At 38.9% G+C, this 15,298-nt stretch overlaps 1 protein-coding gene across 1 annotated transcript in view; it reads left to right on the top strand.

Annotated features, from left to right (window-relative positions):
* LOC127855719 (WD repeat-containing protein 75-like) overlaps positions 1-15,298 on the top strand; it is a 52,601-nt gene that overhangs the window by 14,068 nt on the left and 23,235 nt on the right. The window contains exons 5-7 of the mRNA XM_052391510.1: positions 3,738-3,856; positions 10,584-10,660; positions 11,287-11,474. Of these exons, the coding sequence (XP_052247470.1) occupies positions 3,738-3,856; positions 10,584-10,660; positions 11,287-11,474 (384 nt within the window). The remainder of the gene's footprint in view (positions 1-3,737; positions 3,857-10,583; positions 10,661-11,286; positions 11,475-15,298) is intronic.

Below are 15,298 nucleotides of genomic sequence, written 5' to 3'. Positions count from 1 at the left end.
AGGTACCATGTGCCTTCAAATTATACCACAAACAAAGTTTAGGGGGGTATATAGGAGTGAGCTTGTCTGTCGGTCGGTAGGTCGGTCGATCCGTATTAAGTGTCCGCTCTCTAATTCAAGTAGTTTTCATCCCATCTTCACCAAACTTGGTCAGATGTTGTATCTAGATGATGTCTAGGTAAAGTTCGAATATGGGTCATGCCGGGTCAAAAACTAGGTCAAGGGGTCACTTAGTGCATGTTTAACATTAAGCATGGTGTCTGCACTCTAATTCAAGTAGTTTTCATCCCATCTTCACCAAACTTGGTAAGAAGTTGTATCTAGTTGATGTCTAGGCCAAGTTCGAACATGGGTCACAGCAGGTCAAAAACTAGGTCACGGGTCACTTAGTGCGTTTTAAACTTGAGCATGGTGTCCGCTCTCTAATTCAAGTAGTTTTCATCCCATCTTCACCAAACTTGGTCAGAAGTTGTATCTAGATGATATCTAGGTCAAGTTCGAATATGGGTCATGCTGGGTCAAAAACTAGGTCACAGGATCATTTAGTGCTGTTTAAACATTCAGCATGTTGTCCGCTCTCTAATTCAAGTAGTTTTCATCCAATATCTTCACCAAACTTGGTCAGAAGTTTTATCTAGATGATCTCTACGCAAAGTTTGAACATGGGCCATGCTAGGCCAAAAACTAGGTCACGGGGTTACTTAGTGCGTTTTCTAACATTCAGCCTGGTGTCCACTCTCTAATTCAAGTAGTTTTCTTCCCATCTTCACCAAACCTGGTCAGAAGTTTTATCTAGATGATCTTAAGGCCAAGTTCGAACATGGGCCATGCCAGATCAAAAACTAAGTCACTGGGTCAATTAGTACGTTTTACACTTTCAGCATGGTGTCCGCTTTCTAATTCAAGTAGTTTTTAGCTCTACTGGCCATAGGCCAGAAGAGCTTATGGGATGGCATGGTGTCCGTCTGTCTGTCTGTGGGTGTGTGTTTGTGTTAGACTTTTTTTTGTTTATCCGATAAAGTCCACATTTTTTATCGGATTCTTTTCAAACTTGTTCAGTGTGTTGATATTAATGAGGACTCTAACCCTATTGAAAATGGGTTACATCAGAGTAAAAGTCCAGAATTATCTCGCCTTGAATTTGAGAAAATTGTGAAATAAGGCTTGTTTATGCAATTAAGTCCACAGTTTTCATCCAATCATTTCCCAACTTGCACAGTGTCTTTATCTGAATGATGAGTCAAACCCTATTGAAAATGAGCAATATCGGAGTTATAAGAGTCCAGAATTATCTCCCCTTGAATTTGAGAAAAAAATGAAAATCTTTTACATTTGCCATTACTTTTGCAATATTGAAGATAGCAACTTCATATTTGGCATGCATGTGTATCTCATGGAGCTGCACATTTTGAGTGGTGAAAGGTCAAGGTCATCCTTCAAGGTCAAAGGTCAAAAAAAAGAAAATCTTTAATATTTTGCCATAACTTTTGCCTTATTGAAGATAGCAACTTCATATTTGGCATACATATGTATCTCATCGAGCTGCACATTTTGAGTGGTGAAAGGTCAAGGTCATCCTTCAAGGTCAAAGGTAAAAAAATAAATCAAAGCGGCGCAGAAGGGGACATAGTGTTTCTGACAAACACATTTCTTGTTTGTTTACATATAAAGTTCTATCCTTTTGAAACTTCAACGGATGTTTTATATCATCAAGGGCCAGAACCCCATTGAGAGTGAAGATAATTTGTCCAACTTATTGTTGAAAAGGAGCCATTTGAAGTTTAAATTTTACGTTTCTTCTTGTTTATGCGATGAATTTCCCATTTTGGGTCTGTTTGTTTAAAACTTACTCAGATTGTTCATACTATCAAGGGCTTGAGCCCTATTGATTCCAGCCAGTAGAGCGATTCAGGCCCTCATGGGCCTCTTGTTATCCGATTGTCACGACACTTGGTCAGAAGTTGTATCTAGATGATGTGAAGGGCAAGTTCACAAACTAGGTCACGGGTTCACTTATTGCGTTTTAAACATTGAGCATGGTGTCCGCTGTTTTTTGTGAAGACAACATGCAAAATATTCTGTGTCAATGCAGCATGTGGGGGTATTCGTCATGTCTGTGACAAAGCTCTATTTTCAATGTCATATGGTACCTTTTTATGCCTTTATGTAGGGTGGCATATAGCATTTGAACTGTCTGTCGGTCGGTCCGTCCGTCAGAAAACTTTAACATTGGCCATAACTTTTGCAATATTGAAGATAGCAACTTGATATTTGGCATGCATGTGTATCTCATGGAGCTATACATTTTGAGTGGTGAAAGGTCAAGTGATCTTTCAAGGTCAAAGGTAAAAAAAATCCAAGGGAAGTAACAAGGGAAGTAATATTTTTTTAAAGGGATATACCGTAAAACGCTGTGTATTATGTGCATTTATGTATAACGCGCATCGACTTTTTTAAGCTTAGCCGTGTTCTTTTATTGCTTCAATTATTTATTATTTTAAAGACGATAATGATACAACTAGTTTGTGTGTTTTTTTTTACAATCATATTATGCGTAAAAATGTTTGGATTTAAATGAATTATGCATGAAATGCACACTTTCCACGAGGATACCATCAAGGTTTTCATCATATGTCTCCGAAGTAACTGTCCACGATTTTATTGTGGAGGAGTTCACATAACGGATGGATTAGTTATAACTAAGAAACTGACATTATCGATTGGTATTGTCACGTGGTTATTCATGCATGACTTATTCACAACCGCGCGTTTATTTACATTGCTGATATCATGCGTTCTTTTCGAGTGTCTATAATTGACAGGAGACTTTAACGACTCAAACTTCTCAACACCTTTACGACATTACCGGCGATAAACAAACAATGGAAGTGTGAAGCCGTTTGCCGGTTCGCATGTTTTGATAATAGCCCAGCCACACAAAACTTGACAGGTGACGCAAATTGCTCGATAACCACATCCTCAATCTTGACAAGACGTATGAAAACGTGTAAACAAACACAACATCAATTTTATTAACACATTAAAAAGCAAGAAAATAATCATTAATATATCGGAAAAGACCTTGCCGACATGTGTCCCCAAATAAATTAAATTGTGTAACCCAAGTACAGTAGGGTATAATATTTTGGGAAAACAATAACATTTCAATAAAAATGGCTTCCTTGTTTTTCATTCTTTTCTTCAAATTTATTTGATTTCAATGCTCTGTACGTACCTGAAAAAGATAGAAAATATTTATGTTAACTTTATAATGATTGTCCATCTTATTCAGATCGTTAATTTAACACTATTATTAACATAGTTACAGTTTAAACACCGGGAAACAGAATGATACGAATTACCGCAACTGGGTAACTGACAGGGAAAAAATGTCTTGGCATGGCTGTAGTTGTGCATAACGCGCATCAAGTTTTTAAAATGAAATTTTGGGGAAAAAGTGCGCCTTATACACAACTTTTTACGGTAATCAAAAATAAAAATAAATATATCAAAGCGGCGCAGTAGGGGGCATTGTGTTTCTGACAAACTCATCTCTTGTTGAACCAAGGGGGCAATATAAAATGTAACATTATAGCATCATTTTAAAGAATGAAAGTTCAACTCCTGCCTTTATTACAATGTGACCTAACATATTGGACATTTTACATGTTGGATAGTATGGTACTTAACCCATTTTATTTAAAATCTATTAGTATGTTTTCTATGTTTAATTTAAGGCTACAACCTGTGTGAAATGACGCTAGATAAGAACACCAGTTCTACCAGTTCTTCAGCTACAACTACGCTGTTGCACAACTGCAACTCGAGTCCAGACAATGTGGCTGTGGGACCAAAGGTTCAAACTGCTGCTTTGTTGTTGTTATTTGAGCTGCGCTCTGGTAAAACTGGGCTTAATGCAAGTGCGTATAGTGTTGTCCTAGATAAGCCTGTGCAGTCTGTGCAGGCTGATCAGGGAGGATACTTTCTATTTTTTAGCTCACCTGAGCACAACGTGCTCATGGTGAGCTTTTGTGATCGCCTTTTGTCCGTCGTCTGTCGTTCCTCGTCAACATTATGCCTTGTGAACACTCTAGAGGCCACATTTATTGTCCGCTTTTCATGAAACTTGGTAAGAACATTTGTCCCAATGATACCATGACTGAGTTCAAAACTGGGTCATGCTGTGTCAAAAACTAGGTCACAAGGTCACAAAAAAGAAAAACCTTGTGAACACTGCGGAAGTCACATTTAATGCCCAATCTTCATGTAACTTTGTCAAAATGTTTGTCTTAGTGATTTGTTGGTCAAGTTCAAGAATGGTTCCGGTCCGTGGAAAAACATGGCCGCCAGGGGGCAGGGCAGTATTCCTTATATGGCTATAGAGAAACCTTGTGAACACTCTATAGGGATCATCCTAGCCCAAAATTTTAGAGAGAAGTAACTTCTCCTTCCAATTGTATTGGGGAGAAGTGAGCGGACCTTTGATCACACGCGTAAAGGTACTTTAATATTTATGTTTCACAATAAATAACTAAATAACCATACATATATCTGCAATAATATATGCTGAAACACTTACTAACACTAAACATTTCATTTAAACAGCCATGATGTTAAAGAGATATTGCTCTCTTAAAAACTGTGAAACGTGTGTTTAATTTGGCCAAAATACAAATTTCATTCATATGTAATTACTAATTAAGCCAAAAGCCTGAGCTGAGGATGTAGGATTAAGGGAATATAGGGCAGAGCCCTAGCATATTGTTGTTTTTTTAGACTTTCTAGATGCAATTTCTGGTTAGTACATTGCGAAATATTGTCAACCAGACCATCCGTAACATTGCATGTTTATTCGTCATTCTATAAAAATGTAATAAAGGACGTACAAAAATAATTAAAATCGACAATCCATTCGTATCCGAAAACGACTGTCCAAAAACATGGCGATATACGTCTTCTGCACATGCATATCATTTGACGGCAGAAAATTAAAACCAGTACCCTGTAACCTAGCAAATACGCAATCAATATATTATTTGGTTGACATATTGCTTTAAAATACAATATTGCAGTGCTTTACTTTGCTAAAAGATAGTTTAAAATAGCAAGATTACAGACATTAGCAACATCCATAGATTGTACGGGTTTCGGATAGTACCGAAGAGGTTTCATCAGTTACTGCTCATGTCAGTACCAATCAGAAATCAATAATTTAAAGAACGGACAATGTCTCATGGCCATATAATAAACGCATAACAATAAAAATACAAATAGTATATATTCGTAATGCTATATTTTATCCCCTTTGCCCACAATAAGTCACTCTTTAGCATTTGGTTATTTCTATTCGATTTTTATCGCATATGCACATTTTTAACTGAATATAAATTGGCAATTTATCCCAATTAATTCCGCATTATGCAGCAGTCTCAATTTGCAATTTGACTAACGACAGAGAGTAACTTGTTCTCTTAAAAACCTCCCGAACATTTCGTGGGAGATTCTTCAACAATACATGTTTATGTTCTATGCCGGCCATAGCTAAATTATTTCAAGATTTGTTGTGTTTTATTCGATTATAAATACATAAATTGATGTAACACACCCGTACATTCTGAAATACCCCAAATTGTAATTCTCCCAACTGAGTGTCGCGTGCCGGTAATTCTTATGTTTAAATGGCGTCATTGACTTAAATGGAATGTTCCCACGTGCTTGACTGCGTTTTTGGATTTAACTTTTAATGTGTACCTTAATTACTCTATGTTTTCGGACACTCTAAGTTTTCGGACACCCCTTTTTTTAGCAAAAATAATTATTTTTCGTGACTCTTAATTTTCGGACACACGAGTTTTCGTCCATAATTAATGTCTCTAAGTTTTCAGACAGTATAATTTACAGCGCTATGTTACCAAATTTCGGTCCTGTTTTCGATATCTAATGACACTTCGATCATGGGGTTTTACAACCAGATTAACATCATAAAACATGGCAGGTGCATGCCTGAGGCCAACGGACCATTACGTTTGCGTTATTGGGTCAATAACCTTGTAAACCGGTATTTTACAATGGTTTCGCCCGATAGCATAAGCGTTATGACAATTACCGGGGGTAGTGCCAATTAACAGTTCAATTATCTACCGCAATGGTACTCCCCCTTCTCAGTAAAATAACTGTGGCAAATACTAAACGCTTCAAAGTGTGATGCACCCAGGATTGCAAGTTTTACGAACAATGAAAGGTGTTCGACAACAACTATCGGAAATGAACAAACAAATAATTTATAGTTTGCTTTTTTATTTCGTTAATTAAAGGTCCACACTAGCGAGTATCGGTACATCACATGCTCATCTTTGAACTCGTTGGTCAAATATAAAACCTTGTAGTAACTTTTTGTCAAATAAATTAAGCATTTAAAATTATTAAAAATGCAGTGCAAACATATATAACTGTAATTTGTACTGAACGGCATGGTATTTTACAAGCGCGTGCTATTACCGGTAGTCGTTGATATAATTGGCGCTATTTTCGGACACTTCAATTTTCGACTCTTAAGTTTTCGGACACCTGTATTTTGTAAATATATTTCGTATCTAAGTTTTCGGACACGAAATTTTTTTATTATTTTTAAGTGTCCGAAAACATAGAGTAATTACGGTAAGTCTGTTTCTCTGTTTGTGATATTTGTTAAGCTCAGTACTCAAATATATTATGACTGAAATTTAGCAGTGAGATTCGGACTGTTTTAAGTTGTACAAATCGTCAAGCATAACAATAAATGACCATCATGTGAACAATGGCTGTATTGGTTCCCGGCAGCCTTGACAAATAACAAGAGCCGATTGAAAAAATGAGGTCGGGAGCCTGGCATTCTATACATAGATGGTTACGTCAATTACACTATTGTCGGTAAGACCGGCATGTGCACAATGCCTCAACTGGAATAAACCAAGGCGACTTGCATCAGCGGTCAGTGATGCGTAGCAAACCCTCTCGCTATCAGTAGATCAGATAACCGATAATTGCACACAGCAAACAATGGCAGTATTAGTGACAGCATTGCGCACACGTGCGGCAGATTATCAAAGGAGAAAATATTAAAAAATGTCGGCGATTTTGTTTTCGCTTTGATGTAATCAGAAAGCGATATCAAGCATCTTAAGGCGACAAAGTCGCCTACGTCGCCCTCTAGGATGATCCCTGCTCTAGAAGTCACAATTTTTGCCCAATCATCATGAAACTTGGTCAAAACATTGGTTTCATTGATATCTCGAACGAGTTCAAAAATGGTCCAGATCGGTGAAAAAACATGGCCACCAGGGGGCAGTGCAGTTTTCTCTATATGTATATTGTGAAAACATGTGAACACTCATGAAGTCACATTTTTGGTCCAATCTTCATGAAATTTGGTCAGAACATTTTTTTCCTGGAAATGACGGTTGAGTTTGAAAATGGTTCAGATCGGTAAAAGAACATGGCCGCCAGGGGGCAGGGCAGTTTTGCTTATATGGCTATAGTTAAACCTTGTTAACACTCTAGGAGTCACATTTATTGTCCAATCTTCATGAAACTTGGTCTGAACATTTGTTTTTATGATAGCTAGGCTGAGTTTGAAAATAGTTTTGGTCTGTTGAAAAATATGGCCGCCAGGGGGCGGGGCAGATTTGCTTACATGGCTATAGTGAAACCTTGTTAACACGCTAGAAATAACATTTATAGCCCAATCTTCATGGAGCTTGGTCCGAAGATTTGTTGTATTGATAGCATAGCTGTGTTAGAAAATGGTTACAGTTTGTTGAAAAACATGGCCGCCAGGGTAGCGGCAGTTTTCATAATATGACTATATTAAAACCATGTTAACAATCTAGTTGTAATGCGGATGTTTGTGCACAATGATGATGATGATGATGATGATGATGATGATGATGATGATGATGATGATGATGATGATGATGATGATGATGATGATAATGATGATGATTATGATGATACTGGAAATGGATTCAGAAACATTAACCACAACTCAAATATCTAATTATAATTATTGCATTACTCAAATTAATTATTGCCATTACTTATGATTGTTATCTATATCTTTGCAGAAATTTAACATAGTGGTAAAACCAATAAAACAACAAGAAGTGTTACATATGAATCTTATTTGACTTTTCATTCACTTATCCTAGGCTACTCTATATAAAACTCATTTATACCTGTACAGTTTAGAGTCAGGCCCCAAATTCCCGTGCTGGCCGATTTTCACACATTTTGTTGCATGTAATTGAATGACCACAGACCAATGAAATAACCATTAGCCACAGCAGGTACCTCGATATCTCTGACAGTTGCTTGATGCCTAACCCCTTGTTTACAGACCTTTGCAGTGAACAGCATGGAACAGCAATTGCTATACAGTGGTATCAATATAGAGATAAACACATAAATACATCTGTCTGGCATTTATTTTCGTATAAAAATCAGCATGCTGACTGCATAAAAAGAACAATTACAACATTGAAGCAAGCTCTTGAAATAGCAAAATTATGTACTTATATATTTCCAAGAAAGGTTTATACAATATATATAAATTTTATGGGCGTAATATTTTATATTTCTTAGCTCTAAGTACAGTGATGCCTGATTGAATTTACTCAATATGGCTATTGTTTAACTTATAACTATCACAAAGTCCCAATGTATTTTATGAATATCAAGAAGTGAAAGTAAAGATATGTACGTAAAAATATCGTTTACAGCTTAGGTAGCAACTGTTGTCAAAATTCAATTATATTGATCAATAAAAAATAGAGTGAAATATTCTCCAACTTTACTGTTAAACATTTATTGTCAAAAAACTATCGTGTCTACATGTACACATATCATATCACAGATATACTTTGTTCAAGATTTAAAGAGATAGAGAAAATGTACTTAAAACCAACTATTTGCGATACTTATGATATTAAATGCAGCTTGTATCTGAGAATAAATTTCACAATTAAAATGCATTTTAGTTTTGCACTGGTTGTAAATAAAGAGTAGAAGCGTAGAGGAATTGTTTACAAACAACACTTACAAATGTTAATAATTAACAAAAATTAACTCTTAAATGAAGTATGAAATTTCATTTTAAATCATCACAGGGTTTTTTTTCCACTTTTTGGGAAGATAGCCCATGGCTTTGGAATTGGGAATTTTATCGGCATTTTCATGAAATTGGGAAAATTAATTCATTAGCCTTTTTTTTTCACATGAAAAGTCCACTAATTAGGGAAATACTAAATTTGATATAACACTTTCTAATCATTAGAATTAAAAGAGCAAAATCATAAAATACTTTGTTAGATGTAATTGAATTAAAATTGAGATAAAATACGCATAAGACACTTCTTTCTAAAAAAAAAAAAAAAAATAATTTTTTTTTTTTTTTTTTTTTTTGGAAATTGGGATTTTTTTCCTACATTTTGGGAAAAAAGTATACTTTTTGGGATTGGGAACATAGCCGCATTTCGGCTATAAAATCGGGCCAAAAAAAAACCTGCATCAATACAGATTAATATACAAAAGTCATGTAGGCCTACATGGATGATATGTGAAATACAGTATTATGTGAAAGTCAGAAATACCATTATTGTCTCCTACCGGTTTCACCGGAGGGGACTTATATTTTGCGCTCTGTCTGTCTGTCAGTCTGTCAGTCCGTCAGTCAGTCACACTTTTCTGGATCCTGCGATAACTTTAAAAGTTCTTAATATTTTTTCATGAAACTTTAAACATGGATAGATGGCAATATGGACATTATGCACGTCATTTCATTTTGTTCCTACGTCAAAAATTCTGGTTGCTATGGCAACAAATAGACTAGAAATACTGCTGAAAATGGTGGTTTTCTGGATCCTGCAATAACTTAAAAAGTTCTTAATATTTTTTCATGAAACTTGAAACATGGATAGATGGCAATATGGACATTATGCACGTCATTTCGTTTTGTTCCTACGTCAAAAATTCTGGTTGCTATGGCAACAAATACAAAATTAATCTGACAATGGTGGAATTTCTGACAATGGTGGAGCCGGTAGGGGACTATATTGCTTGGCAATAGTCTTGTTCTAATTAATTTTATATACAGATGTCATGTAAGATATGTGAAATGCAGTATTACTTGAAAATCAGAGTATCACTGTTCTAAATAACTTTGAATGCAAACACAGTGAAACCGTATTTAAATAATAGAGCACACTAAGTCTGTACTACCGCCTATCTGCTCATCACTCGTCCTCTGTTGAAGATTTTACACTAAATAATCGATCTATAAAGCGCAAGTTAAGTATGTACGCCCGTCTGAAGTACTTTTATTATTTTGAACTCCACCTTCCCAGAATAGTTTAGTTCCTTTGGGTCTCAGGTGAGCGCCTTAGGGCCCATGGCCCTCTTGTATGGTATCATTTGAAGTAAGTCTCTAAGAAGGTTATTTGTGAATAATATTTCATTATGAAATGAATTATTCTATTCTTTTCTTACAAAGTTGAGTGATTCTCAATGATTTAAACATTGTATATAGTTCTCATGTTTATATTCTCCAGGGTTTCTTTTGTGTCACCACCATCGAAGGGGAACTGTTTGTGAAAAACCTAGCAGCAAAAAAGCAGAAAATTATAACGTAAGTCTTCTGGCTCCATCAAGAAATCAAATGTACATGTAATTAAAATAACTTAGACAAGTGTTAATTGATATATATCACTTAAAATGGGTAGCATATATCCAGAATACACAAAGCAATTTTATATATTGAATGTATTCCTTAACATTTGAGAACTAAAACAATAAGATTTGTTTAAGATGAGTTTACCAAAAGATTTCCATTGGTTTCTTGCTTTTTTGTTTTAGATTGATTTCTCTCCCATGGCTGCAATTTTGACAATTATATTAGCCTCGTTCTGGAAAAACAGGGCTGCCTGCACAGGCTAGTCAGGGACAACACTTTATGCTTTTATGGAATTTTTGTTTGGCCTTCCATTTTGCCCTTTCTCCCCAAATCAAGAAAAAAGCCCTAGTTTAAATGATGTCTCTTTAAAAAAGATCAATTTAGGCATAAAATGTTGTGTCTGAATAGCAGACTATAGCAGGCTAATCTGGGACTGAGGACGACACTTTACGCACATGCATTTAGTTTTCCCAGAACATGGCTCATATTTAAAAAAAATGAGTAAAATTCTCCAAAACTCTACTGAATGCAAGCCCTGCTAAGGAAAGTTTTGATCAATTTCTCTTTTCCCAAATCTACAGCCATAGACTAGAGGAAGGTCAAGAGTTCACATGCGTGGCCTGTCACCCCAACGGGCATTGCCTAGCAACGGGATGCAAGGACGGCCGCATCCTGCTCTGGTACAAGTTCCTGGAGCCACAGAGTGCTGTGAGGAGTCAGCTTCATTGGCACGCTCTGCCTGTGCTGGACCTTGCATTCACTGCTGAAGGTAGGCTTAGATAGAAATAATAGTGAGGAGTCAGTTACATTGGCACGCTCTGCCTGTGCTGGACCTTGCATTCACTGCTGAAGGTAGGCTGAGATAGAAATAATAGTGAGGAGTCAGCTACATTGGCACGCTCTGCCTGTGCTGGACCTTGCATTCACTGCTGAAGGTAGGCTGAGATAGAAATAATAGTGAGGAGTCGGCTACATTGGCACGCTCTGCCTGTGCTGGACCTTGCATTCACTGCTGAAGGTAGGCTGAGATAGAAATAATAGTGAGGAGTCGGCTACATTGGCACGCTCTGCCTGTGCTGGACCTCGCATTCACTGCTGAAGGTAGGCTGTGATAGAAATAATAGTGAGGAGTCAGTTACATTGGCACGCTCTGCCTGTGCTAGACATTACATTCACTGCTGAAGGTAGGCTGAGATAGAAATAATAGTGAGGAGTCAGCTACATTGGCACGCTCTGCCTGTACTGGACCTTGCATTCACTGCTGAAGGTAGGTTGAGATAGAAATAATAGTGAGGAGTCAGTTACATTGGCACGCTCTGCCTGTACTGGACCTCGCATTCACTGCTGAAGGTAGGCTGAGATAGAAATGATAGTGAGGAGTCAGCTACATTGGCACGCTCTGCCTGTGCTGGACCTTGCATTCACTGCTGAAGGTAGGCTTAGATAGAAATAATAGTGAGGAGTCAGTTACATTGGCACGCTCTGCCTGTGCTAGACCTTACATTCACTGCTGAAGGTAGGCTGAGATAGAAATAATAGTGAGGAGTCAGTTACATTGGCACGCTCTGCCTGTGCTAGACATTACATTCACTGCTGAAGGTAGGCTGAGATAGAAATAATAGTGAGGAGTCAGCTACATTGGCACGCTTTGCCTGTACTGGACCTTGCATTTACTGCTGAAGGTAGGTTGAGATAGAAATAATAGTGAGGAGTCGGTTACATTGGCACGCTCTGCCTGTACTGGACCTCGCATTCACTGCTGAAGGTAGGCTGAGATAGAAATAATAGTGAGGAGTCAGCTACATTGGCACGCTCTGCCTGTGCTGGACCTCGCATTCACTGCTGAAGGTAGGCTGAGATAGAAATAATAGTGAGGAGTCAGTTACATTGGCACGCCCTGCCTGTACTGGACCTTGAAGTCACTGCTGAAGGTATTGAGATAGAAATAATAGTGAGGAGTCAGCTACATTGGCACGCTCTGCCTGTGCTGGACTTTGCATTCACTGCTGAAGGTAGGCTGAGATAGAAATAAAAGTGAGGAGTCAGTTACATTGGCACGCTCTGCCTGTACTGGACCTTGCATTCACTGCTGAAGGTAGGCTGAGATAGAAATAATAGTGAGGAGTCAGTTACATTGGCACGCTCTGCCTGTACTGGACCTTGCATTCACTGCTGAAGGTAGGCTGAGATAGAAATAATAGTGAGGAGTCAGCTACATTGGCACGCTCTGCCTGTGCTGGACCTCGCATTCACTGCTGAAGGTAGGCTGAGATAGAAATAATAGTGAGGAGTCAGCTACATTGGCACGCTCTGCCTGTGCTGGACCTCGCATTCACTGCTGAAGGTAGGCTGAGATAGAAATAATAGTGAGGAGTCAGCTACATTGGCAGGCTCTGCCTGTGCTGGACCTTGCATTCACTGCTGAAGGTAGGTTGAGATAGAAATAATAGTGAGGAGTCAGCTACATTGGCAGGTTTTGCCTGTGCTGGACCTTGCATTCACTGCTGAAGGTAGGTTGAGATAGAAATAATAGTGAGGAGTCAGTTAAATTGGCAGGCTCTGCCTGTACTGGACCTTGCATTCACTGCTGAAGGTAGGCTGAGATAGAAATAATAGTGAGGAGTCAGCTACATTGGCACGCTCTGCCTGTGCTGGACCTCCCATTCACTGCTGAAGGTAGGCTGAGATAGAAATAATAGTGAGGAGTCAGTTACATTGGCACGCTCTGCCTGTGCTAGACCTTACATTCACTGCTGAAGGTAGGCTGAGATAGAAATAATAGTGAGGAGTCAGTTACATTGGCACGCTCTGCCTGTGCTGGACCTTGCATTCACTGCTGAAGGTAGGCTGAGATAGAAATAATAGTGAGGAGTCAGTTACATTGGCACGCTCTGCCTGTACTGGACCTTGCATTCACTGCTGAAGGTAGGCTGAGATAGAAATAATAGTGAGGAGTCAGCTACATTGGCAATCTCTGCCTGTACTGGACCTTGCCTTCACTGCTGAAGGTAAGCTTAGATAGAAATAATAGTGAGGAGTCAGCTACATTGGCACGCTCTGCCTGTGCTGGACCTTACATTCCCTGCTGAAGGTAGGCTTAGATAGAAATAATAGTGAGGAGTCAGCTACATTGGCAATGTCTGCCTGTGCTGGACCTTACATTCACTGCTGAAGGTAGGCTGAGATAGAAATAATAGTGAGGAGTCAGTTACATTGGCAATGTCTGCCTGTGCTGGACTTTACATTCACTGCTGAAGGTAGGCTGAGATAGAAATAATAGTGAGGAGTCAGCTACATTGGCACGCTCTGCCTGTACTGGACCTTGCATTCACTGCTGAAGGTAGGCTGAGATAGAAATAATAGTGAGGAGTCGGCTACATTGGCACGCTCTGCCTGTGCTGGACTTTGCATTCACTGCTGAAGGTAGGCTGAGATAGAAATAATAGTGAGGAGTCAGTTACATTGGCACGCTCTGCCTGTACTGGACCTCGCATTCACTGCTGAAGGTAGGCTGAGATAGAAATAATAGTGAGGAGTCAGTTACATTGGCACGCTCTACCTGTACTGGACCTTACATTCACTGCTGAAGGTAGGCTGAGATAGAAATAATAGTGAGGAGTCAGCTACATTGGCACGCTCTGCCTGTACTGGACCTTGCATTCACTGCTGAAGGTAGGCTGAGATAGAAATAAAAGTGAGGAGTCAGTTACATTGGCACGCCCTGCCTGTACTGGACCTTACATTCACTGCTGAAGGTAGGTTGACATAGAAATAATAGTGAGGAGTCAGTTACATTGGCACGCTCTGCCTGTACTGGACCTTGCATTCACTGCTGAAGGTAGGCTGAGATAGAAATAATAGTGAGGAGTCAGCTACATTGGCACGCTCTGCCTGTTCTGGACCTTGAATTCACTGCTGAAGGTATTGAGATAAAAATAATAGTGAGGAGTCAGCTACATTGGCACGCTCTGCCTGTGCTGGACTTTGCATTCACTGCTGAAGGTAGGCTGAGATAGAAATAATAGTGAGGAGTCAGCTACATTGGCACGCTCTGCCTGTGCTGGACCTTACATTCTCTGCTGAAGGTAGGCTGAGATAGAAATATTAGTGAGTAGTCAGTTACATTGGCACGCTATGCCTGTGCTGGACCTTACATTCACTGTTAAAGCTAGGTTGAGATAGAAATAATAGTGAGGAGTCAGCTACATTGGCACACTCTGCCTGTACTGGACCTTGCATTCACTGCTGAAGGTAGGCTGAGATAGAAATAAAAGTGAGGAGTCAGTTACATTGGCACGCTCTGCCTGTACTGGACCTCGCATTCACTGCTGAAGGTAGGCTGAGATAGAAATAATAGTGAGGAGTCAGCTACATTGGCACGCTCTGCCTGTGCTGGACCTTGCATTCACTGCTGAAGGTAGGCTGAGATAGAAATAATAGTGAGGAGTCAGCTACATTGGCACACTCTGCCTGTACTGGACCTTGCATTCACTGCTGAAGGTAAGCTTAGATAGAAATAATAGTGAGGAGTCAGCTACATTGGCACGCTCCGCCTGTGCTGGACCTTGCATTCACTGCTGAAGGTAGGCTTAG

Source organism: Dreissena polymorpha, chromosome 13 (genome assembly GCF_020536995.1).
Source record: "Dreissena polymorpha isolate Duluth1 chromosome 13, UMN_Dpol_1.0, whole genome shotgun sequence".
NCBI classification, from domain to species: Eukaryota; Metazoa; Mollusca; class Bivalvia; order Myida; family Dreissenidae; genus Dreissena; species Dreissena polymorpha.
The sequence above is the reverse complement of the archived record's forward strand: the minus strand, read 5'-3'. Positions and strand labels throughout refer to the sequence as shown.